This window comes from Pipistrellus hanaki, assembly GCF_964339955.1.
Source record: "Pipistrellus hanaki genome assembly, chromosome: 2".
NCBI classification, from domain to species: domain Eukaryota; kingdom Metazoa; phylum Chordata; class Mammalia; order Chiroptera; family Vespertilionidae; genus Pipistrellus; species Pipistrellus hanaki.
Genome location: NC_140504.1, coordinates 198,369,174 through 198,394,741, shown reverse-complemented (window position 1 = coordinate 198,394,741; position 25,568 = coordinate 198,369,174). Strand labels below are relative to the sequence as shown.

At 63.9% G+C, this 25,568-nt stretch overlaps 1 protein-coding gene across 4 annotated transcripts in view; it reads right to left on the bottom strand.

The window, feature by feature from the left end:
- Positions 1-25,568, bottom strand: part of AJAP1 (adherens junctions associated protein 1) — a 66,319-nt gene that overhangs the window by 24,658 nt on the left and 16,093 nt on the right. For 2 of the 4 annotated variants that reach the window (XM_084873237.1, XM_084873236.1), the window contains one exon: positions 7,342-8,147. In XM_084873237.1, coding sequence (XP_084729363.1) covers positions 7,342-8,147 — 806 coding nt within the window. Of the gene's footprint in view, positions 1-7,341; positions 8,148-11,655; positions 11,857-20,575; positions 21,269-25,568 lie in introns of those variants that run through there. The other 2 variants (XM_084873238.1, XM_084873239.1) reach the window with 2 other exon arrangements.

Below are 25,568 nucleotides of genomic sequence, written 5' to 3'. Positions count from 1 at the left end.
GCTGAGGCAGGCAGGACGCAGCGCTGGGCCCCCACGCCCAGATTGCCTGTTCCTAGACCCCGTCCCAACTCCCAGGGGAGGGGTGTCCCAGGCCCCGTCCCAGGCCCCAGGGGGGCGCTGCAGTGGACAGATGGGGCCTCCCTCCTCCGAGCTCTGCGGCCCCAGCTTGCTGGGAGCCCGGCCTTTCCCTGGGGGGCGGAGCCCCGTCTCCCAACCACCCTGCCCGGGTCTGCGGACAAAGCAGCCGCCCGGGTCATGTGGCAGCGCCAAGGCTGTGCCCCGGCCAGCGTGGCGGGCGGCCAGGTTCAGGGCCAGGGCCTGGTCAGCAGGTGTGCTCGGCACTCCCCGCGTGGCCCACGTGGCCCATCCCCGTGTCACCGGGGTGGTTCTGAGCCCACTGCTGGGAGAACCTTCCAGAACAGGAGCCGGCCCGTTATTGCTGAGCATCCGCACCTGGGAACAGACTTCGAGGCGGAGACTCGCTGAACCACAGAGAAAGCACAGCCGCGGCCGTCTGGCCATATGGCTGCGAGTCACGTGTCCGCAGGGAGCTTGGCGGCGGCTCCGGGCGGCGGGACCGCAGGGGGCGCTGCAGCTCAGGCGGACCCACCTGCCGAGGGGTGAGGCCGGGCTGCCCCCTCGCCTGGGGCCCTGGCAGCTGGATCCCAGGCCGGGGAGGGGCTCACGGCTCAGGGAAAGGGCAGGTCTCACCCCTCCACCCCCAGCCCCGGCAGCTGGGCCCCCCTCAGCCCCAGGAAGACAGACTGGAGCGGGAGGGGGAGGCCCAGGGCTCCTGGTCCCGCTCCGCTGGCTGCTGTCGCGGGAGGGGAGGCGGCCAAGGCCATTGCTGGCTGCGGGCGGAGCGCAGGGCCTGTGAGCTCTCCGAGCGCCTGAGCGGGAGGAGGGGCCTCAAGGTTGTTGGCAGGAGCCTGTTCCTGGAGCCCTTCCCCCGCTCCCTCTGTGCCCACCCTCCACCCCCCCCCCCCGCTCCCTCTGCGCCCCCCCTCCCTCTGCCCCCCACGTGGCCAGCCTGCCAGGGCTCTGGCCTCCGCACCCCGCACCTCCCTCCCCAGCCCGTCCTGACCACCGGCTCCGTGCTGCCCAGCCTCAGCCCTCGGACGTGGCCGCCCCGCCTTCAGGAGACCTGGCCGCCCGGCCTGGCCCGGCCCGCCTCCCCGCCCACGTGTCCAGAATAACCATGAGGGCCGCTGAGCGCGCTGCCAGGCTTCTCTCCCTGTGTCAGCGCTGCCCCCGCCTGTCACTCCCCAACATGTCTAACCTCCGCGAGGGGCGGCTGTGTCCCCTCACCCAACCCCCCTCCTCCCCCACCCCCTCCCCATGGGGGCTCTTCACACCGCTGAGCACCCGCTGCACACCGGTCCGGGCTCCAGGAATCCCGCCCCATCCTCCCAACAGTCAGACACAGGCTCCAGAGGGACGTCCTGTCCCAGGTCTGGTCTCAAGGCTGAGCTCCCTGCCCGGTGAGGGGCTGAGAGCCAGCCATTGGGTGCAGTGGCCGCCGCCGGATCTGCCCCCACCCACTGCTCAGTGAGGGCAGGGGTGAGGCAGACCCATTCTGCAGGATGTGTTCCCTGCACCACCACCCCGTTTCCAGGTGGAGGGGTGTCAGCCCAGGCTTCCTCCTGCAGCTCTGGGGGGCCTGGCAGAGGGAGGGGGCCTGGCAGAGGGAGGGGGCCTGGCAGAGGGAGGGGGCCCCGAGAGTGAGCGAGGCAGCTCCCAGGGCAAAGCGCCTCAGGACGGGCACAGGATGTGCAGGAATGAGAGGCCCGCAGGCCCCGCACTGTCTCAGGAGGAGAACGAGGGCTGGGAGGGGGAAAGGAGGGAGGGCACACAGGAAGCACCAAATGCAATAAGTCGAGCAGGCAGCTTGCGAGGGGAAATGAGAGGAGCAGGATCGAGTCATCAGAAGAAGAACCCGCGGCTGCTCTAATGAGTCGGAGCCCGGTACCCATTTGCCGTGCACACAGCTTCGCTCAGCAGATGCCGGCGGCGCCCTGGGAGGCCGGACGGGGCCAGAGGGCGGGGGGGGGGGGGGGGGGAGCGCAGCCTGTGACCACACAGTCCCCCCCAGAACCACAGCCCCCGGGGGAGCCCTCAGGCCAGCCTGGCCGCGGACAGAGGTCAGGACGTGTCTCGGGGCTCCACACGCTTATGTGCGTGGACGCTCTTAGCCTGACAAAACCACGCAAAACTGCTCAAGCTCAAGAGTCATTTGCTCTCTGTACTGTGTCTTTAAATCAAGGACGGACTCACTTCCCTCGCAGCAAACACCCGGCCCAGTAACTGCCGGGCCCGTGGCGAGTCTCCGGGCCCCAGTGCTCGGCGACAGCTCGTGCTTGGGGCGGCCTGCCCGGCCCTGGCTTCCGAGCCTCTCACTTCCCTCCCTCCCAGCCCCGTCCTGTCCCTCAAAAAGTGGCGTCATCAGGAGGCCAGCTCCCCAGGTGGTTCCGCGTCTCTGTCAGGTGACCCCTGGAGGAGAGGAGAGGGCGCCAGCTGTCCCTCCCGCTGACGGACGGAGGGATGCCACACGGGGACACGGAGGCCCTGGTGACAGGGACGAAGCGACTCGGACATCAGCCCTGGGAACGCCGGAGCGGGTTCCGGTGTGACAGGCGCCAGGCAGGGCCGCGGTCACCTCTGAGCCCGGCGCCGGGAGCTGCTGGGCGACCGATCCTGAACAGAGCGAACCCTGAAGGACAGTGGGGACCACGGCGCGTCCCCGGCCCTGCCGGGGGCAGGCCGCCCCTCCACTGAGGACCATGCCCGTGGGTCTGAGCGGGTGGAGAGGCTGCGGCCCCGGCACCTGCGGGCAGAGGCTCGGAAGCCAGGGCCGGGCAGGCCGCCCCAAGCACGAGCTGTCGCCGAGCACTGGGGCCCGGAGACTCGCCACGGGCCCGGCAGTCATGGGACTCGGCTGCTTCCATTCCCCGCGGCGCCTTTACGAGCTGTGAGATTAAAGCCCAGGAAATGGCTTTCCATTTTCCTCCCAGGAGGCTCGGTGATTACAGACTCAGAACATGGCCAGCAAGAGAGCTGTCACCGGAGCGGGCGCTCGCACTGGGAGGCCTCCTCTCGCGGCCTCAAGTGAACTCTCAGCCCACCTGACACGCACCCTCTGCCAGCACCATGGCGGCTGGAGCTCAGCGCCCTGGGGAGCCTGAGCGGGGTGATTTTCCATTGCCAGTGCCATCTCTGCCTCTGCACAAAGCACCAAGGTCAGGGGTGAGGACGTGGAACCTCATCAAATGACCTCATCAGATGACTCCACAACAAAGCAGAAAATCACCACAAAGATAATAAATGTCATTATCATCACCGCCACCATTACCATCTCCATCTCATCACCATCATCATCATCATCATATCTTCCATCATCACCGTCCTCACCATCTCCATCTCATCATCATCATCACCACCTCCATCATTATCATCATTACCATCATCACCACCATCATCACCACCATCACCACCATCATCGCCATCATAATTATCATTGCCTTCATCACCATATCACCATCATCATCAATATCATCACCACCACCATCTCCATCATCATCATCATCATCATGTCTTCCATCATCACCATCCTCACCATCACCATCTCCATCTCATAATCATCATCACCACCTCCATCATTGTCATCATCACCATCATTACCATCATCACCACCATCATCACCATCATAATTATCATTGCCTTCATCATATGGTTATCCAAACATCATCACTATCATCATCACCATCATCACTATCATCATCGCCACCACCATTTCCATATCACCATCACCATCATCATCACTATCATCATCACCACAATCATCTCCATCATCATGATCATCATCACCATCATCATCACCATCATCATCACCGTCATCACCATCACCATCATCACTATCATCAGCACCACCACTATCTCCATCATCATCATCACCATCACCATCACATTACCATCTCCATCTCACCACCATTATCACCATCTCCATCATCATCACCACCACCATCATCATGATCATAATTATCACTGCCTTCATCACCATCCTCATCACTATCACCATCACTATCTCCATCACCATCATCACCATCATCTTCCCCATCTCCATCATCACCATCATCGCCATCCCACCATCACCATCTCTATCTCCATCACCATTACCATCACCATCAGCATGATCATAATTACTATTATCACCATCACCATCTCCATCATCATCACCATTACCATCACCATCGCCATCTCTATCTCCATCATCATCATCATATCCATTAGCATCATCATATCCATCAGCATCATCATATCCATCATCATCATGCTGCCATTGTCATCACTGTCATGACTTGTATCACCACCATCATCATCATCATCATCGAAACAGCAGCAAACATGTACCAAGCAGCTAATGTGCCCGGCACTGAGCTCCTGGCAGGTACTGTCTCACTGAACCTTCACAACATCACCAGATGCTTAATCCCGTCGTCTCCACTGAGGCACAGAGAGGACAAGCAAGTTGCCCGAGTTCGCACACTCATACAGGACAATGTCAAGGATGTGAAGGCAAGCAGTGGCCCCTGTAACCACTCACCAGACCAGGAGGAATGCCCAAGCAGTTCACTTACAGGGGGACGGGGTGGAGGGGGGAGCTTTGACGATTCCAATCAGTATCCCATGTCATGTTCGCTCCTGAGAAATCGCCGAGTGCCCCCAATCAACAGCCCCTGCCCTTTCTACACCCCCAATGCCTGTGGTGCGGACAGACAGGAAACGTAACATGCTCCGTCTCTACATGTCTCTACAGAAGCCAACGTAAACGTACAGCTCCCCAATCTGGTCCCAAGCATCCCTTCGAGGAGCACTGCCCTCATGAATTCTATCGTTTTCTGGAACCCGAATGCCAGCCTTCAGGGTGCCCCTGGCCGTGAGTGAGCACAGGTGGGTCTGCTGAGGTGACAGGACTCCCAGGTCCCTGGCAGCGTATGGCCATTGACACCTGCACCTCCGCTCTCGGGGCCACGCTCGCTGGGTATAAAACAGCTGGTGTGCACGGAGGTTCCCGGATGCCAGGCACCACGTCTCACGTTTGTTCATTCACCGAATCCTCACAGCAACTACTCAGGAGAGGCAGAGACTGAACGGAGCGGATAAAGACAGCGACGCAGAGAGAGATGAGAACCTCCGTGTCACAGAGCCGCTTGCCGCAGAGCCCAGATTCACACCGGGCCGCTGGCCGCGCGGGCACCGTCCCTGAGGTCCCCGGGGCCTCTTTAAATTCGGCCTGAGATGTGTGAGCCGCCGTCACTCTCGGAAAGAGCAAGGAGCCGGGTCCCCATGTGGTGATGGCGGAGGCCAGGGCGGCTCGGAGGACGCCTGCCTGGGGTCTCCGTGTCCCAGGGGATGGTGGCCCGGAGGTAGGACCAGCTGGCCAGTGAGGTCCCCCGGTCAGAGGCACCGTCTCCCCATGTCTGCCTCTCCTCGCCTCGGCCCGGAAAGCGAGGGCCTCTGGTCCCCGCCCAGCCGGCTTCCCTTCCTGGCATCACCGCCGCTCTGCGCCCGCGCGCACGTATTTACCCCCTTCCATCTGTTTTGCTAAACAAATTAATTCCGCACCAGATTCTGCGAGGGGAACTGTGCTTCTTTTCCAGCATCTCAGCTGCGGAGTTGGATTTGCGACATCCCATGTCCCGGGAATTCATTCGTGCAGCCTTCTAACGCGGTCCCCGGCGCGTCCTTCAGCCGTCACACACGTCATGGGAGGGAACGGGGTCGGGTTCCCATCCGTGTCTACACAGCCAGGGCCGGGGGCCTCGGGGTGACGGTAACCGAGGCGGTGGTCCTCACTTCCATGGCCAGGACGGCGTGCGAGCGGACCGAGATAAAGACGGAGGCTTTGCAAGCTGCCCGGGGCCTGGCTCAGAGATGAGGGACAGCAGCCCTTGGGCCCGACGCCTGAGCCCTGCCCTCAGGTCTGCATCCCAGCCGGCTGGCAGGCCATGGCCGGTAGCTGGACGGACAGGAGGGGGGGTGAGGGAGGCGGTCAGCCTGTGCACGGCCCTGTAGACGCATTCCCGGGAGGCGCCCCAGCTCCCGGCCCTGCCCGCGCCCCGAGAGGGAGCCAGGTTCCGCTGTGTTCATCGGATACTGCTCTCTAGGGAAGAGGAGGGAACCACCACTGCCTTGTCCCGAGGAAGGGAGAAAGTAGGCCACGGAACAAAAGCCACGCGCTCCACAAAGCCTGCCCGCTGCTGTCCACACCCGCCTGTCCCGCGGGATGCAGTGACGAGGGCAGGGGTCGGGGCAGCGGAAACTGCCAGGTGCTGCAGGCAGACCCTGGGGAGCAAGCCCTCCCCTCCTGGGTTCTGGAAGGCCCCGCCAGGGCCCGAGGAGCCCCCAAAACCTTAGGATGTGCGGAGCAAGCTGCCCCCGCCCCTGTGCTCATGCCCTGGACCCGACGCCCCTTCTCCCGAGTCAGCAGGTACTGCTTGTCGCACACACAGTCCTACCTATGCACCCAGAGGGAGGGCCTGGCAAAGGGGCTGGAGGCAGCGGGACCGAGGTGCCCTGCTCTGCTGTCCTGCAGCCGTGCGGTGGGGACCCTCGGGGGCCACAGGGGGAGGGACGGGCCTGGCCCGGGAGATCGCTCAGCCCTCCTCCTCGGGAGCCATCGGAGCACGCGGTGCAGGCGGGAAGGAAAAGGAAACCTCGCCGCAGGAGGCGTTTGCCGCCCGGCACCCGGCACCGGGTCCCAGCTGCTCCCCGTCCTCCAGCACCCCCAGGACAGGACCTCCCAGCCGCCCCTCCCACCCCACGGGCGGCCTTCCTGCCCCTGCCCTGGCCGCCCCTTCGTCTAAAGTGAGCCTCGTCCCGCCCCGTCGGGCAGCGGCCACCGCAGAGCCACGCCCTGGGGACATCTGAAGGCTCCCCCGAACCCTCACTGCCCAGACGTGCCCACATCTGCTCCTGAGCGCCCCCCCAGAGGACGCACTACCATGCTGGACCACGGTGCTCTGGTCCGGGGGAGGGGAGCTCGGCAATCTCTCCCACAGCATGGCGGCCGGCACCCGCTCCAGGCCTCTCCCTCCCGCCAGCCTCAGCTCCGGCTCCGGCACCTGCCGGCACGTGAGCACCGCACGTCCACCGCACTGCGCCCTCCCGGACGCCCCGGCCCGCGCCTGGCCCTGTGCCTTCGCGTCCGAAAGTTTCCTTTTCCTTCCCCGCCTGCACCACGTCCCCCCAAAAGACACCCCCCGGGCCAGCTCAGCACCACCGAGCCAGGCCCCCAGGAAACCCCTCCCTCCGCGCGAACCTCAACCAGCGAAGGGGGCGTACCTGAGGTCTCCCCCAGGATCCGCGGGGGCTTGGTGTCTCTGCCGCCGTCTCTGCTGGGACTGGTGGAAGGCTCCGTGGTGCTGAGCCCCGCGGGGATCCTGCTCCTGGGGTCCAGGGGCGCCGTGACCCCCTTAGTCTGCAGCGTCATGGCGGTGGCCGTGGTGGCCGTGGCTGCGGTGGCCGTGGCGGCGGTGGCCTTCCGCGTCTGGAAGTAGGAGGCCGTGGTGGGGCCGCCGGGAGCCGTGCTGGCCGCCAGGGCGTCCTCCTCGCCCGTGGGCCCCCACACGATGAACTCGGCCTCCGTGGTGGGCCGGCCGCCGCGCGGGTGCGGGTCGAAGCCGTTGAACACGGGCAGCTGCCGCCGGCCCCTCCGCAGCAGGGCCTGCTGGTCCGTGGGGGCCCCGCCGCCCACGGGGGGCGACGGGGAGGAGGGCGCGGGGCCCAGGGCAGGGCCGGGCTTGGTGGCGGTGGCGGGGGGCTTGGCGAGCCCCCCCTTGGGCCCCAGGGCGGCCACCTGGTCCCGGGGTCTGTGCGCCCGCTTGGCGCGGGGGCTGGGCATCTGCCCGTGGCTGCGCTCCGCGCGGGCCGGGCGCGGGCTCCACACGGGCGCGGGGATCCGGGCCGGCTGTCCGCTCTTCACGCTCCACAGGCGGGGCGGCCGGGGCGAGGGCCGGGGCAGCAGCCGGAACTCGGGGCCGGGGCCCAGCGCCTCGCAGGCCGGCAGGTCCATGGCGAGCTGCAGCATGGCGATCAGCACCCAGGCCTGGCTCCCCAGCGCGCAGCCCGGCCAGCGCACGGACATGGGGCTGCGGAGAGAGAGGGCGGTCAGTGCGGGGCCCTGCGAGGTCTCTCCCCCCACCCCCTCCTCCCACCGCGGCCCCGGTCCCTGAGCGTGGGGCTGAGCCCGTCCTCCCTTCACAGCAGAAACAGGAGCCCTCATCACTCATGTCCAAGGCTGTTCCCTGGACCTAGTCATTTCAGATTTAAAGCACACACACACCCACACACACACACACACATACACACCACACACACACACACACATACACACACACACACACATACACCACACACACACACGCACACACGCACATACACACCACACACGCACACACACCACACACACACACACACACACACCACACACACACACATATACACCACACACACACACACACACACGCACATACACACCACACACGCACACACACACACACCACACACATACACCACACACACACACGCACATACACACCACACACGCACACACACACACCACACACACACACACACACGCACATACACACCACACACGCACACACACACACCACACACATATACCACACACACGCACACACACACATACACACACATATACCACACACACACACATATACCCCGCACACATATACACACTCATATACACACTCATATACATACTCATATACACACTCATACGCACATACACAAACACACACATACACACACGTGTCCTAAGAGCTGAATCCCAGCCTGCATGTCCCGTCACGTCTCTGCAGGGAGCTGCAGGGCACAGAGTGGGCGGGCAGCCACCGCCCACTGCCCGGGGGACACGAAGCCCCGAGCCCCGGGCCTGGCTGTCCGCTGCCCAGCAGACCTCGAAGGCCCCTTGGCCAGCAGCGCCCAGAACAGAACAGAAGAGAACAGGACAGGGCAGTGAGGATGGGAGGGGAGGGCCGGGCTGCTCCTCTGGGTCAGAGGCCACCACCAGGCGGCCCTCAGCGTGCAGCCCCCTCAGAGGTCCACTCAGCACAGCGCCTGGCGGACTGCACGGGGGTGGGAGGGATGAAGACCAGGCGTGTCCAGAGCCCGCACGGCCCGCGCTCCCGCTCGCCCCCCCCCGCCCCCCCCCCGCCTCCTCGTGTTTCAGTGGGATGTGCCGTTTTCAGGCGCCGTGGCCTCCGCGTCTTGCTGGGCACACGCCACCTGCTGGGCTGCACGGCCAGTGTGTGACACCCGCTCTGCCGCCCCCCTCACCTCCCGGGAGGGCTCTTGAAGCCCACCTGCCCCTCCGCCCCGGGGGGTGGGAGGAAGGGCACTGCCTGGCAGGGGGCTCTCAGTGTGACCTGAGCTCCCAGGTGGCTCAGGGGGTGTCATGTGAACCCAGAGCTGGGACAGCCACGCAGAACGAAGTGGGGTGCGGCCCACGCGCCCTCCCACCGGCTTAGGTAACAGCACCATTCAAGTGCGCGCTCGTCACACAGGGCTGACAGGAGCCCACCCCCGTGACGGCTGGGGCTGGGGGGGGGGGGCAGGCAGGGAGGCAGGGGGAGCGCTGTGCAAGGCGCTGCTCAGAACCGCGCGGGAGCAGGGCAGCCGGGCGGCCGAGGGCGGCGGCTTCCACAGGAAATAAGCCGGGAGTGCGTGTGAGTCAGTGTGAGCGTGCGCACAGGCGTCTCAGGACGGCGTGGGTGTGCGTGGGTGTGCATGGGTGTGTGTGTGACTGTCAACATGAGACTGAGTGTCAAAGTGGGTGTGGGTGTCCGTGTGTGTGTGTCGTGTGTGAATGCAGAGTGTGTGTGTGTCCATGAGGCATGTTGGTGAGGGAGGGTGAGTTGGTGTGTGGGTGTGGGTGTTGCTGTGAGTGTGTCAATGTGTGAACGTATGTGTGTCTGTGAGGTATGTTGGTGAGTGTGGCTGTATGTGTGTCGGTGTGTATCTGTGTGCGAAGGTGGCTAGATGTGTCTGTACATGTGTGTGTATCAGGGAGTTTTTGTGAGTTAGTGTATGTGTGCACCTATGTGTGTGTACACCTGTGTGTGTGCTGCGCACCTGCATGTGAGTTGATGTGTGTGTGCATCTGTGTATGTTTGTGTGTGTGTGCACCTGTGTATACACCTTTGTGTGTGTGCCTGAGTGTGAGTTGGTGTGTGTGCACCTGTGTGTGTTTGTGTGTGTGTGCACCTGTGTATACACCTGTGTGTGTGTACCTGTGTGTGAGTTGGTGTATGTGCACCTGTGTATGTTTGTGTGTGTGTGCACCTGTGTATACACCTGTGTGTGTGTGCCTGTGTGTGAGTTGGTGTGTGTGCACCTGTGTATACACCTGTGTGTGTGCCTGTGTATGAGTTGGTGTGTGTGCACCTGTATATACACCTGTGTGTGTGTACCTGTGAGTTGGTGTGTGTGCACCTGTGTATACACCTGTGTGTGTGTACCTGTGAGTTGGTGTGTGTGCACCTGTGTGTCAGCATGTGTGTGTATCAGTGAGTGTTGGATGTGGGTGTGGGTGAGTGTGTGGGGGTGCTGTGTTGCTGTGTGCGCCATGGGTGAGTGTGGCCATGTGTGTGCCCTCCCAGGCCACCCCGCCCTGCGGGGCTGCCCGTGTCTCCCGGCCTGGGAAGGCGCGGCTCCGAGCGCTCAGGCTCTCGGGTCCCTAGGGCTGTGGGGCCCACGGGGCCGAGGAAGGAGCTGGCCTCCGAGCGCCCACGGCCGGGGCGGGCTGACCCCCAGCTGTGAGCCCCGCTCCTCCACCGGCTGCCACGGGAGCTGCTCACCGGGCTGCAGGCCCCGGCTCCGGTGTGCACTCCCCACAGCCCGCGGCGGCGCAGGGCGCCCCCCTCCTGCACGGAGCCGGGTCAGCGTGCAGCTCCCATCACGCCCGGCGGTGCTGCCGGAAGATGAACGGCTTAGGCTGCTGGTTCTCCGGGAGCTGCTCATTCGGACAAGGGACCGGCCTCAGAGGGATGAGATGCTGCTTTAAGCAGGTGGTGGCCTCGGCCAGCGGGCTCCACTGGCAACCGTCAGGCATGCCCAGGCCTCAGCAGGCCTCCCCAGGAAACACCGGCAACCTGGGGTACCAGCCAGCCCCACCAGGCCCCACCAGGTCCCTCCAGGTCCCTCCAGGCCCCTCCAGGCCCCACCAGGCCCCACCAGGCCCCTCCAGGCCCCACCAGGACCCTCCAGGTCCACCAGGCCCCACCAGGCCCCACCAGGCCCCTCCAGGCCCCACCAGGCCCCTCCAGGCCCCTCCAGGCCCACCAGGCCCCACCGGCTGGCTAAGAGCAGCCACGTGCAAACCTGCCAGCCGCAGCGCGTGGAGAAATGGCTCCGGAAAATTAAGCAGCCCCGCGCCGGGGCCTGCCCGCCCCGCGTAACTTCACACACGGGGTACTCCAGTGTCTTCACCAATCCTGCGCTGTAATTGGTTACCATGGAAACCCCTCATTTCCAGGCCACCCGGCTGGTATGCAGAAAAGCCAGCCCACCGCCGGGGCGGGGAGCCTGGTGTGCTCCCTCTGCGTCCTGTCCGTCCTCTCTGAAGGGGGCGCTCACCTGGGAAGTGGGGAGGCCGGGCGAGCTGGCGGGGTGTCTCGGGGGGTCTTTAGGGGTGACGGCGTGTTCTGGAATGACTAGCGGGATGGTTGCACAACCTGCGCACATGCTACCACCATCGGCCGGCACACGCTTAGAGGGCGAGGTTCAGGGCGTGTCTGTGACGCTCAGGAAGCGGGTTGTGGGAAGGCGCGGAGAGAGCGGCCTGGGGCTCCGGGAGGGGGCCGGGCCGGAGCCAGAGCCGTGCCTCGGAGCTGCAGGCACCCGCAGGAGCATCGAGCCTCAGCTCCATCCCTGCGCCAGCCCGCCCTGAGAGAGGGGGCCTGGGTGCCCCCCACCCCGGGCTCCGCAGGGTCCCAGCCCAGACTCTGGAAGCCCATGCTGCCGCCCCCCCCCCCCATGGCCTTCCAGAGGAGAACGGGCTCCGCCTCCCCCTCGCCGTCTGCAGCTTCTTGCTTCTCCTGCTGACACTGTCACGGAGCTCTTCCCCCAAGCACAGCTCGGTGAGATGCAGTGGCTGCGGTCTGTCTCTCCTCCACGAAGGCAGGCGCTGTCAGGGAGACGGGCTCCTCTCCCCCTCAGGTGGCGCTTGCCCCCGGGGCTGGGGGCCTGGGGGGCGGTTGCCATGGGAACAATCTGCGGGGCTGGGGAGCACCGGTTCCTCGTTCCTGGAAACCTGGGTACCCAGTGCTCCCAGGTGCTGCTGGCAGGAGGGGCCTGAGCCGCCCCAGGCTCCGGGGGTCTCCGCAGGGACCCGGGGAGCCCGGAGGGGAGCAGGCGTGGATCCCCACTCACACTCAGAGCCGCCTTCTAGAACGCAGTGGCGCTCTGCTTCCCAAAGACAGGAGGCCAAGGGCTGTCTGAGAACACGCCCGGACCCCAAGGCTGTGCTGAGGGGGCAATGGTGGCTCCGTCAGCCCGGACCTCTGGGTGGAGTAAAACTCCGGGTGGGGGACCCCTGGCCGGTGTGGCTCAGTGGATAGAGGATAGAGCATCGGCCTATGGACTAAAAGGTCCTGGTTCAATTCCCGGTCAGGGAACATGCCCAGGTTGTAGGCTCCATCCCCATTGGGGGGCATGTAGGAGGCAGCCAATGGATGGTTCTCTCTCGTCACTGATGTTTCTCTCCCTCTCCCTTCCTCTCTGAAATCAATAAAAACATATTTTAAAAAGGAAAAATACTCCAGAGGACTTTCCCCAACATCCTGTCCTCCTCTGGATCCAGCACTCACTCCACTAGGAGGGACGCCAATCTCAGAGGCGGGGGGGGACACTGGGGTTCCTGTGTGGCAAAGGCCCGACAATCCCTAGGTCCCCCTGATTCCATGCTGCTCCGGGCTCTCTGGCACTACCGTCCTGGGGAGGGGCGCTGTCCCCGGGGCCAGCAGCCACCTGGTGGTCCCTCCCCTCGTGGCCCGGGCCCCTCCCCCGCCCCGGGAGCTCGGAGCCAGTCTGCAGAGCTCCGCACGCGGAGGCTTGCACGCGGATGCTTGCAGGCTCCTCGGGGGCTGGCAGCGGCTGAAGGATGGCAACGAGCTCACTGGCGTCTGGTTGCCCGGGCAACGTGCCTGAGCATTCCGGAGGAGTGAGGTGCTGAGGAGCGGAGGGTGGGGAGCCCTGTGGGCAGGAATGTTCTCTTCCTGGGAGCGGGGCGTCGCCCAGCTTGTGTGTCTGGCGCTGTGCACCCGCTGTGCCCGGAGCCCGTGCCGCCTGCAGGCCATCAGGGACCGCGAAGTGTCTTCGGCCAGTGCCTGCCCTCCTGTGGCACGTCTGTGCCCTCTCTGGGCAGTGCCCCACAGCTGGGCGGCCTCCCCAGGTCAGCCTGCTGCCCTGCCAGGTGCCTGCTTCTCCCGCAGTGGGGACAGAAGCCTGAGACAGGCCCAGGACAAGCTGGCCCCTCCAGGGTCCGGCCTCTTCTCTGCACTGCCCTCTAGGCCGGGGGTGGGGGTGTCCGGCCACGGGCCCCGCCAAGGCCTGGGGTGAACTCACTGTTTGACCGAATACAGGAGGCTGGTTTTTAAGGCGGAAAGTCTGTGTGGCTCTGGAATGGCGTTCTAGATACCCAAATGGCTCCAGGCCAAGGAGCAGCTGGCAGAGCCGGGCACTCACAGGGCTGGGCGAGGATCCTGCGTCGGTGACCTGCCCCCACCAGCGTCACCCAGAGCGAGGTCAGGACTCCCAGAAGGGCCTGGGGGGGCCAAGCCAAGCCTGCACCTCCTGCAGAGCTTCCCAGCCATCCTCAGAGAGAGACCCCCCCTCCCCCCCCCAGAGAGGGCGGTGACAGCGCTGGAATGCAGGCCCACAGACCCACTCAGCACACCGCTGGGACCGCCCAGCACCAGCCATGACAGCGAGGCTCCCGGGCCCTCCGGGTGGAGAGCCGAGTACACGCCCTGTTCCTCCTTCAGGCCTGGTTGAATCGGACTTCATGTTCATTTTTTAAAAAAAAATAAGTTTTTATTTATTTGAGAGGGATGGAGAGAAACAATGATGACAGAAGCATGGATCAGCTGCCTCCTGCACGCCCCACACTGGGGATCAAGCCCGAAACCTGGGCCTGTGCCCCGAACTCCTGGTTCATAGGTCGACGCTCAATCCCTGAGCCGCTGGCCAGGCTTCCCTGTTCGTTTGTAAGCAGAGATAAAGAACGGGGGGCAGGCAGGCCAGGTGGGGGGTGACGCTTCAGAGCCGGGGTCCTGGGCAGAGCGCAGCACACACCACCCCAGGGGCCAGGGCCCCAGCTCCTTCCAGCCTCGGCCGCACTGGCCACGGTCGCCAGGCGGGAAGAAGCCCACGGGGAAGCTCTCAGCAAGCACGTGGACAGACAGAGCGCTGCAGACATGCACAGGAGAGGACCGAGCACGGGGCGGGGATGCGCACACCGCCCACGGGGATGGAGCCCCGGACAGGCACACAAGCAATGGAGTGACGCTCCTGGCAGGCGTGGCTGAGCACTCCATGCTCTCTCAAGCCATCCGCACGGCCACCTTCTAGGAGCGGCTGGTCCTCACATTTCACAGGAGAAAGAAAAGCACACGAACAGTCGCTGCGCTTCCTTCCAAAGAGGCCTCAGCACAGCCCTGTGCTGGCGGAGTAGCCACCAGCGTGGAGAAGCTGGCGGAGTAGCCACCAGCCATGGAGAAGCTGGTGGACAAGTCACCAGCCATGGAGAAGCTGGCCCTGGAGGGCCGCCCGCCCAGGCCTGGGGGTGCACACTGTCCCCATGTGAGAAGCGTGTGCTCCTCCTCCAGAGCTTTCTGGGCGCCTCAGACGCGGGGGAGGTGCAGCCAGTTGTTGGGTGCACAGGAGGCTGGACTCCCGCCGGGCTGACGATAGAGCCACTGTGTGTCTGGCTGCCAAGCGGGGGCTGAGTCCCAGGACCCCCAGGGCCGGCTAAGGGCTCCCGCCGCTGGCCTCTGGCCCCCAGAACCCCAGACCATCCCTCAGAAAAAGCTGGGGTGCTGCGCTCCTTCCTGGGGGTGACTGCTCGGAGGGGCTCGGTGTGGCTGTGGCATCGTGGGCTCTCACGCGTTGGAAGGTAAACTGAGGCAGGGCAAATCAATAGCATAAGAGCCAAGAGTGGGAGCGATGGAGGAGGAGTAACCGCAGCTGGACCTGGAGGGGCTCGGAGCCTGGGGGAGGCCCAGGGGGAGGCCCAGGGGAGGCCCAGGGGCCGCACACCCACAGGACATCGGCCACAGGGTGAGGGGGGAGGAACCTTGCAGGTCCTCCTGAGTCTGATGCGCAGGTCCTGGTAGTGTCGGGGGGGAGGGGGAGGCTTGGCCTAACTCAGTGAGGACCATCCCACCCCAGGGGCCTTGGGGAGCCTGGGGGTCCTGACACAGAGACACGCATGGGCACCTACAGGCACACATACACATACATGTGCACATGTACCCACACATGCACACACACACACACACACACACACACTTGCAGAGACCTCATCCCGTCCCCAGATCTAGGCCCAGAGGCTCACCTGGAGACAGGAGCAGCTCGAGAGGAGCGCCCTGCAGCCCGTGCTGGGCCCCCTCCCCTGTCTGTCCCCCTCCTCTACCTACTCCCCTCCCCCACCCACACCCCCACTTAGGAACCAGGCTCCCCCTCTTCTACTACTCCCCTCCCCACCCCACCCCCACCCCCACTTAGGAACCAGGCTCCCCCTCTTCTACTACTCCCCTCCCCACCCCACCCCCACCCCCACTTAGGAACCAGGCTCCCCTCTTCTACCTGCTCCCCTCCCCACCCCCACCCCCACCCCCACCCCCACCCCCACTTAGGAACCAGGCTCCCCTCTTCTACCTGCTCCCCTCCCCCACGTCGGGACGAGGCTCCCTCTCCTCTGGTGAAAGTCCCTGCTGACCGGGCTGGACTCCCTCCCCCGCTCTGAAGCCCTGGAGCCTGCGCCCGGGCGGGCACTCTGGTCGGGGAAAGAAAGGCCAGAGCCACCATGGGAGCTGGGGCTCCTGTCCGCAGCTTCACACCCGGGAAGCCCTCCTGTCCCTCCCCACACCACCGCCTGGCAGCCCTCCATGACTGCCCGACCCCCACCATCCTACCCCCAGGCCCCAGAGGGTTTCCTCCGAAGCTCAGAATCCACCGCCACCAGCTCCGCCGTGACCCCGTGACCCGCTGGCACCCCTCCACCGCGGGCCAGCGCGCCCTGCATCCTGGCAGCCCCGAAGGCTCCACACACAACGGCAGAGGGACCTGCCGCCGGCCTCCGGGGCTGTGGCGGGGGAGGGGCGGCGCACAGACCACGGAACCGCAGCCGGGGTGGGCACTTGCTCAGCTTAACCGCGATCTAATATTAATTACGCTTTAACACCGATGTTAACCGCGCCTCTTAATTTTTATTTGTATCCAATTACTCCGCCACCATTAGCCAGGGCGGTGATGGGGCCGGATCCGGGAATGAGGAGACGAGACCCCGCCCGCTCCGGCCCAGAGCACCACGCGGGGCCTGGCTCCCGGCTCCCGGCTCCCGCGGGCTCTGCCATCCTTCCTGGGGAGAAGGGACGAGTGGGGGCCAGCAGGCCACGGGGGAAACAGGCGCTTCCGCTGACCAATGCCCAGGGGCGGGCAGTCATCGGCCGGAGTGGACTCATTCGGCTCTGCCTGCGAGAGCCTGGAGGGCTGCTGGGAGGAGGAGGTGACGGGCACGGAATGCCCAGGAGACGTTTAGCAGGAGGGGAGCTGGGAAGAGCAGAAGGAACGCTGGGCTTTATTTGTGGGGCCCACTCCGGGAGACCCAAGGGCATTGGGGGAGGGCCTCGAAGCAGGCAGGCGGTGGGGGCCCCCAGCATTCATCCTCTGGGGGTATCAGGAAACCCCGATAGTCTCTGAGCACCGCCTCTCCCGGGGCTGGGCTCTTACTTTGAGGAGCTTGGTCAGTCCCCAGAACCACCTGATGAAGGAGGGTCCCCCCGACTCCCCGTGCCTCAGTTTCCTCACCCGAAGACTGGGGAGAGGTGCACGCAGTGAGAGGGAAGCAGGTGCAGACCTGCTCTCGGCCCCCACTGCCCCGGTGCTCCGTGCCCGGCTCTGTGGCTTATCGGTGAGCCGGGTGGCGGGCACGGGCAGGCACCTCCTGCAAGAGGGCCTGGGGGAGAGGGCGGCGTGCGATCCTGGTGACCTCTCCCCCGTGCTGCCCCCGCGCTGCCCCTGGGGCCACGGCACGGGAGGGCCTGGTACCCACCCGCTATGGGCAAACCCTGTCAGACGCCCCGCCTTGCGCCGGGGTGTGAGCCTGCGCCCGGGGTCCGGCCGTGGCGGGCACTGGCCCCATCCGCTCAGAAAGCAGGCGTCTTGCGTGTAAATTGCTGGCTTCGTGGTTCACCGGGCCGCCCTCCGGCAACGAAGACACTGCGACCGCCTTAATCAGCTGAATGGACACCAGGCGCTGAGCTGGTTTGTGGGTAATTGTCTCTGAACCTCCTCCAGGAGGGAGAGGCCGCGTGTGTCTCTCTTCCCGTGGGCGCCCGTCCCTGCTCTGTGGTCTGGGAACACTCCACGGAACAGAGCTGTGTGCGGGCCCGCCAGGAGCCCACAGGAGAGTGACGGGAGAGGCCCCAGCCTTCCCCCCCCGCCCCCCGCCTCCAGGACAGCCCCTCGGACCCCAGGCCTGAGCGCCCGGCGAGTCTGGCGGACCCGTCATGTTGGCGTCTTCCTCAAATACTTCCAAGGCCCACATCTGCCTCTCTCTCTCCAGAATCCGTTCAACAAGCATAGAAAAGCCCTGAAATGTTAGAACCCCGACCAGATGAGAACATGGGATCGAGCACCAGGAAAGGCATGGTGGGCGCTGGCCCTCGTCCCGGCGGGTGGGCCCGGAGCGTTCACAGCTCCTGGTTCTGGACGGTCACGCCCTAGCCTCTGTGCCTGGGAGGGTGGCTGTCTCTCTCTCTCTCTCTCTCTCTCTCTCTCTCTCTCTCTCTCTCTCTCACACACACACACACACGCACACACATGAGGGTGGCTGTCACATACACACACGCACACACATGAGGGTGGCTGTCTCTCTCACACACACACACACACACGAGGGTGGCTGTCACACACACACACACACACACACGAGGATGGCTGTCTCTCTCTCACACACACACACACACACACACACACACGATGGCTGTCTCTCTCTCACACACACACACACACACACACGAGGATGGCTGTCTCTCTCTCTCTCACACACACACATACACACACACACACACACACGAGGGTGGCTGTCACACACACACACACACACACACACGAGGGTGGCTGTCACACACACACACACACACACACACACACACACACGAGGGTGGCTGTCACACACACACACACACACACACACACACAGCCACCGGACGCTTTTCCCGGCCATTATCACTCCGGCCACAGCAGCCGCTAAGAGCGCAGGCTCCGCAGCAGGAGGTCGGCCTCATGCTGGCTCCGTCCTCCTGCCGGGATGACCTGAGGTGACAGAGGCAGAGGACAGCCGCCTGCTGACCAGACTCCACGCTGGGAGGGTGCTGCGGGCCTCGCGGTGCGAGGGAGGAGGGGCGGCTCTCCAGGGAGGCCCGGGGGCGAGCTCACCGGATCCCCCAGTCCTACCTCCGCCCATCGCCGCCCGCTCTGCCTGTACCAGCCGCCCCCCGACAAGTCGACGTGCCGGAGCCTCAGCATTCCCACCTGTGCAATGGGCGGGTGCCCTCCTGCGAGCCAGTGATGGGACCCAGGTGCCTGCCAGCACCTGCCCAGCCCAGGATCCCGGGGGTCGGGGGAGGGGGTGTCTGAGAAGCAGGAGAGATGAGAGATTGCTGGGGTCCCCACTGGGAGCCGGCCCTCGGGCAGTGACCTCAAACAGCTACAGAACAGATGCAAGGAAAGGCAGGTGACAACTTATGGCCGCTGGGTGAGGCCACGGGGCATTTTCCAAGCTCTGAGGCCCGATCTGGGCACAGGCCCCGGAGGCGCCGCGGCAGGCACCCCTCCCAGCCCTAAGGGCACGTCCCGTCTCTGCATCGCCAGGCCTGTGAGGTCACATCCAGGTCACAGACGGCCCCCTGGAAGGGAGTGGGCCGCCCACAGGCTCTCAGGGGTCCCCGCACCAGCCTCACCTGGAACTGGGAGAGAGGCAAGGTCTCAGGGCCACCCCGACTCAGCCCCCTGGACAGCGGGCCTGGGACTCTGGTCCCACTAGCGGCCCAGGGCCTGCGGGGCACCCAGCTCTGGGGGCGGGGAACATGGCTGACCTCCCTGCAGGGCACAGACGGGAACCGTGGAAGGCGCCTTACTGCATTCCTCAGTTTAACACTCCCCCACCCCCGGGACGGGTTATTATCCTACAGATGGTGGGAATGAGCTCAGAGAGGGCGATCGGTGCACCAAGGTCACACAGCCGCTCAGAGTCCAGATCCGCATCCGGGCCATCTGACTCTGACCGCTCCCTCAGAGCTGGGACTCGGGCAGGCGATGCGGTCGGAGCCTGCACGCAGCCGGCTGGGCTCCCAGGGCCTGGGCCTCAGTTTCCCCATCTGTGAAATGGGACGACCGCAGGGTGGCTGAGGACAGACCACAGCGCTCAGAGCAGCGCCTGAAACCGGCAGCCTGAGACACCGCCACCCACGGCTGCCCCATCCCTCAGTCCTGCAGGTGGGACACGGAGCCAGAGACCGGCTCCCCTGCCCAAGGTCACAGATGGCCGACAGTCCTCCCCCCGGGGCTGTCAGAGCCGAGCACGCGGCCTGCACGTCCTCTGTGAAAGCCACACGCTCAGGACCCACCCTGTCCAGAGGCCTGGCCTCCCCCGTCCCCCCCAACCATGGAGCCTGGGGCTTTGTCGGAACCAGAGAGAGAACTGACCTGCTGTCCCGTCTAAGCTTGGCCCTCTGCCCAGCTGGCATCTTGGGGGGAGCAGAAAGGCCTGGGGGGAGGACCCCAGCCCTGCCTCAGGCCAGACCCCCAGATCCCAAACAGCCGGCTGGTCCCACCCCCCAGACCCTCTCCTGGGCCCTCCCTCCCTGACGGCTCCTCCTGGGCCTCCCTCCCAGACGACGGCCCCAGGCAGGGTGTGGCCGGCGCCTGGCCATGCCCAGATGCCTGCCCTCCGCCGCTGGTGTGGCTGCAGACGGGCCGCTGCCAGCGTGGCCCGGTGACCCCCGCCCCGCGGCCCGTACGGCTGGAAACATGGCCTCCGAGCACCGGCCGAACAGAGCGGCATTCAGGGGCGGGTGACAGTGGGCGTTTCAGCCAGGCGCCCGCACCACACTCGGCGTCTGTCCGCGGGACAGAGGCGTTCTGTGCGTGTCTGGCTGGCGGAGCACAAAGGCTGCACCTGTCTCTGATGTGGGTCCGCGCCCCCTCCGGCTCCCAGCCGGCCGCGGGCCCGGGAAACACCGTCTCCAGCGGGGCCGGCTCAGAAGTTTACCTTCGCCGTATTTCCAAATCCGCCCCGATTCTCGCGTCAAAGGCCCATTGTGTAGCTCGTATATCGCGCAGGTTACATGGCTGTAATCCTGCAGAGAAATGGCCCACTTCGCTCCCCTCGGCCCATAAAAACACTCTGGAGGATGCCGCCTGGTCTGAGCGCCCGCGTGGCCGCCCCCGAGCCCGTCCTCCCTCCCGGGGTGGGAACGACCTTCCGTGTCTAAATATAGAGCTTCCTGCACCAGAGCCACGGCGCCACGCCCCCGCCCGCAGCCGGCCCTGCCGGCGTCCCGTCAAACTGGATGGCAGGGGCCTGCGTGGTGGCCAGAGACAGGCCAGGGGCAGGGCGCTCTGCCCAGTCCTGCGATGGGCATCCGTTCTCAGGGGACCACTGAGGCCTCTGCTCGGGGACTAAGGGACGCAAAGCCCACTGACCCATGACCCATGACCCCTGACCCGCCTCCTTCCCAGCCTTGAACTCGCACAGGGGGGTGTAGTGGGGTGAACAGTGCCCCCCAAAATTCATGTCTAAGAATGTGACCCCATCTGGAAATAGGTCTTTGAAAATGGCATTAGGGTGAATGGAGGCCCTGGCTGGTATTGTTCAGTGGTTAGAGCGCCAGCCCGAACATCAATGGGTCCCAGGTTTGGTTCCCAGTCAAGGGCATGTACCTGGGTTGCATGTTTTATCCCTGGCACCGGTAGGGCACATGCGGGAGGCAACCAGTGGATGTGTCTCTCTCACATCCATGTTTCTCTCTCACCCCACCTTCCTCCCTTCCCTCCCTCCCACTCTCTCTAGATCTCAGTGGGGAAAATGCCCTCCAGTGAAGCCACCTGGACCACGGGTGATGTTGTGGTGGGGAATGTATGTGTGGACCTGACCGGGCCATGGGCGCCCGGACACTGGGTCAGTGTGTGAGAGTCTGGTGAGAGGAACACAGGAGTCAGAGACCGAGGGGAGCGGAGTGTCCCCGGCTGTGGGTGGGCCTCGTCTGGCACTCTGGGCAGAGACACTTCGCTGTGATCCTGCCGGGAAATGGCCCCCTCCGGCTCCCCCCAGCCCCGCGTCCCCACAAGAACACCCCGGAAGGGTGCCGCCTGGCCCGAGCGCCAGCGTGGTGCCGCCACAGCGAACCTGTCTCTCTGGCCTCGGAATTCCCTTCGGGGTGAAGGCCGCTGGCTCCTGGCCCAGACCGAAGGCCATCGGCTCCCCTGGCCTCACCCTGCCGGCCGCAGACGCTGGGACTCACCACCTCCCGTCACATGAGCCGATTAGGGTGAATGGGGGCCCTGGATGGTATTGTTCAGTGGTTAGAGCGCCAGCCCGAACCTCTGTTTACCTATTTACACACCAATGCTTCATGTGTGTGCACATGTGGGATATGCAGGGTGTCCCAAAGTATATACACACCTTCACAGCTCCTAGCCCGACTGATGCTTCTTTTTCTTTTTTCAGATGCAACCCACTGGAATTATAATGATTCAAAGGGTGAATACATATGGGCAGCCCCTGTACATGTCTGTGCACACGTGTGTGTGTGTGTGTGTGTGTGTGTGGATTCTAAGAGGCTCGCTGCTTGCACATTTAGCATCTCCAAGACTGCGATGTGTTGCCAACCCATGGCATGTTGGCACCACAGCCTAGGACAGTGGTCGGCAAACTCATTAGTCCACAGAGCCAAATATCAACAGTACAACAATTGAAATTTCTTTTAAAAGCCGAAAACCGACTTCTGCGCATGGGCCACGAAGTTTCAATCTCACTGTATGTGCCTGCCTACACATGGTATTTTGTGGAAGAGCCACACTCAAGGGGCCAAAGAGCCGCATGTGGCTTGCGAGCCGCAGTTTGCCAACCACTGGTCTCTGGTGTCAGCGATGGGCTGCATTATTTCTGTGAGAAAAAGTGACTCCGTCTCCGTGTCAAACAACCTTCAGGCACAAACTGAGTTCGAGAACCGAGGTTAGGCTGTATTAGGAACCCCCAGACAGAGCCATTGACCACAGAGATGGGCAGTCAATGGCCCCTGCCTCCCAGTGTTTCGCCTCCTCTAGGCACTCTCCTGGAGGCAGTTGGAACCAGACTCACTTCTGAAAACAGAAAACAGCCGAGGGGGGACTCACTTCCAGGGTAATCGATACTCATCAAAGTGTAATATGCAAATTGACCGAACGACTGAACAACCTGTTGCTATGATGCACACTGACCACCAGGGGGCACACTCTTAATGCAGTAGCATAGCTCAGCCCCTGTGAGTGCAGCAGCAGTGGGGGAAGCCTCTCCTGCCCGCACAGGGAGTGGGCCTAAGCCGTCAGTCAGACATCCCCTGAAGGCTTCCAGACTGTTAAAGGGTGCAGGCCAGTCTGAGGAACCTCACCCTCCAATGCACGAATGTTGTGCACCGGGCCTCTAGTGTTACATAGGATTCTAACATCCACCTTGTTAGGGACTCTCTCTGTGCCTGGCTTTGAAGAGGCAAGTTGTCACGGTGTAAGCTATCATTTGGAGAGGGACACAGGGTGAGGCAGCCAGCAGGAACCGAGTCCTCGGCCAGGCAGCCTCCAAGGAACTGTGTTCTGGAGCAGCCACAACCTCAACAGGGGGCCCTTCCCCGGTCCAGCCTCAGATGAGACCGCAGCCCAGCGGACACTCAGGTTGTAGCTTGCACTGTACCCAGTTCAGCTAGGCCCAGGCTCCCAACCCACAGAAAATATAAGGCAACAAATGTGTGTTGTTCGAAGCCACTGAGTTTGTGGCCATTTGTTACACAGCCATAGCTAACTAATACAAACACTGCTCATCCACTGAAACAGGCCAGATTAATTAGCATTAAGTGGTACAGATTAATTAGTACAAGACACTGTTATAAAGGACTCACAAATGCACCTTCTCCCTCACCTGGATCCCGAAGAACCCACTGGATTCCGGGCCCCAGGGACGAGTCGGGAGGGAGCAGTCACTCGGCATGGCCCCTGGCGCCAGAGGAAGGCAGGGCCCGTGGCATGCTGGCAGAGCTGCCCCTACCAGAAGCAGGTGCCTCCATCTGCTCCGTGGAGAGGCTGGATCCGCCGCCCACCCACCCCTGGCTGCTCCCCACCTCCGACGGGGAGAACACACACTACGCGTGTGAATAGCGAGCTCTCCCCACCGTGTGCTATTTATATTTCCTGTAAAAATGGGTAAATCAGCACTCCAATTGGAGCCCGCCGCGAGCGTCCGGACGGCCGCGGACAGAGAAAAGCAGCTCGCTCTCCTCATTTACCGGATATATTTAGCCGCCGGCTCTCCGTGACCCGAACGCACGCTCACGCATACACCTGTGTGTGTTTTTGGCATTTCAAGCAATTTGCATGCAGAGCGTTAGTGAGCTGGTCTCTCCTTATGAGGCAAACCTCCACGCCCACGGGTATCCACCGGCCGGCCCTCAGAGGCCTGCACCCCGAGGTTCACGCCCACCACACGTCACGCCCACGCGTGTCACGCCCACCATGCCGCAAGCTCTGGTCTCACGTGTTAGTTATTGTTGTCTTACATAGTTTTAAAAATATATTTTTATTCATGTCAGAGAGGAGGGGAGAGGAAGAGAGAGACAGAAATATCAATGATGAGAGGAATCAATGATCGGCCGCCTCATGCACGCCCCCCACTGGGGATGGAGCCCGCAACCCAGGCCTGTGCCCTGACCCGGAATCCAATGGTGACCTCCTGGTCGATGCTCTTAGGTCGATGCTCAACCCCTGAGCCATGATGGTGAGGCATGTTGTTATTTTAAGTCCTTCCCTCCCCCCTAAGCCCCTCTCTGTCCCCTGCCTGACACAGCAGGAGGGCCAAGGGGGGGTGGGTGGGGGGGGTGACAGCAGAGCTGCTGGCCAGGCCCCGTCGGGCCTCCACTGTGTGAACAATTCATTTCCTACAAAAAGCTGTGAATCCCAGCAGCATGCGGGAACGTGCCCGGACCACAACCCCCCTCACCCGTCTCGATGTCTCCTGGGGTGTCCGCTCTGCCACCTCCTGCCACCTCTGCCACCTGTCACTCAACTGGCGGGAAACTCCCACCCAGCCCGGCGGCTCATGCACGCGACTCCTCCTGCAGTGGCAGGGCCCTCTCACCTGAGCGGCCCCAGGCCCTGTGGCTCCTGCCCACCGCGTCCCGCTCGGCCACGGGGCCTCCCGTCACCGTGCCAGCGTGCGCTGGGCCCGTCCAAGAAGCCGCCTCCTTCTCACTCAGCTCCCGGGCCCTGGCCCTCCTGACCCTCAGGGCCTCCTCCCTCCTGGGTGGACAAAGAGCTCCCGGTGTCCCCAGGCTCCGCCCCGGCCCCCGTGCCCCCCGTGGGAACGTGCCGGGCATGTGGGGGGCTGGGACCCACAGGAGCCCGCTCTCTGGAGCCTCTGATTCAGCGAAAGCAACCAGAGGGGCTCCAGGCCCCTGGGAGGGTCCCCGTGCCTTCCCAGCCAGGAGGGGTGAGCGGGGTCTCGGGGAGGCCCCTCAGATAGGACGGCCGGGGACACGCGGGCTGTGGGGGCAAGAGCACACGAGCCCCGAAAAATCCTGGGCACGGGGGCCCTCCAGGCAGACGTTCCTGCTTCTGGAATGTTCTCTGCGTGGCTGCTGGTCGTCTCTGCCAGTGGACGGGAGGAATGTCAGGGGCGTGGGTCAGATCTCCACGGTCACCTTTGACCCCGCCCTGGGGACTTCTGGAAGCTCAGCAGGACTGGGTGCGGACGAGCCAGCCCACAGGGCCGCCGCCCTGTCACGGGGAACCGGGCACAGAGGTCGGTCCCAAACAGCCTGGGTGCTTAAGGGTACAAATGCCCAGACCACAACCTGTGCCAGCTGGAGAAGCCTCCTCCTTCTCGCCCCTCCCCCGGGGCTGGGGCAGCCACGCCTCTCCCCACGTCCAGCGGGAGCAGCATCCAGTATCCGTGTGACCGTCTCTGCCTCCTTAGGCGGCACCGCTGGGCTGTCCCTGCTCTTGGCAAGTTCAGCACC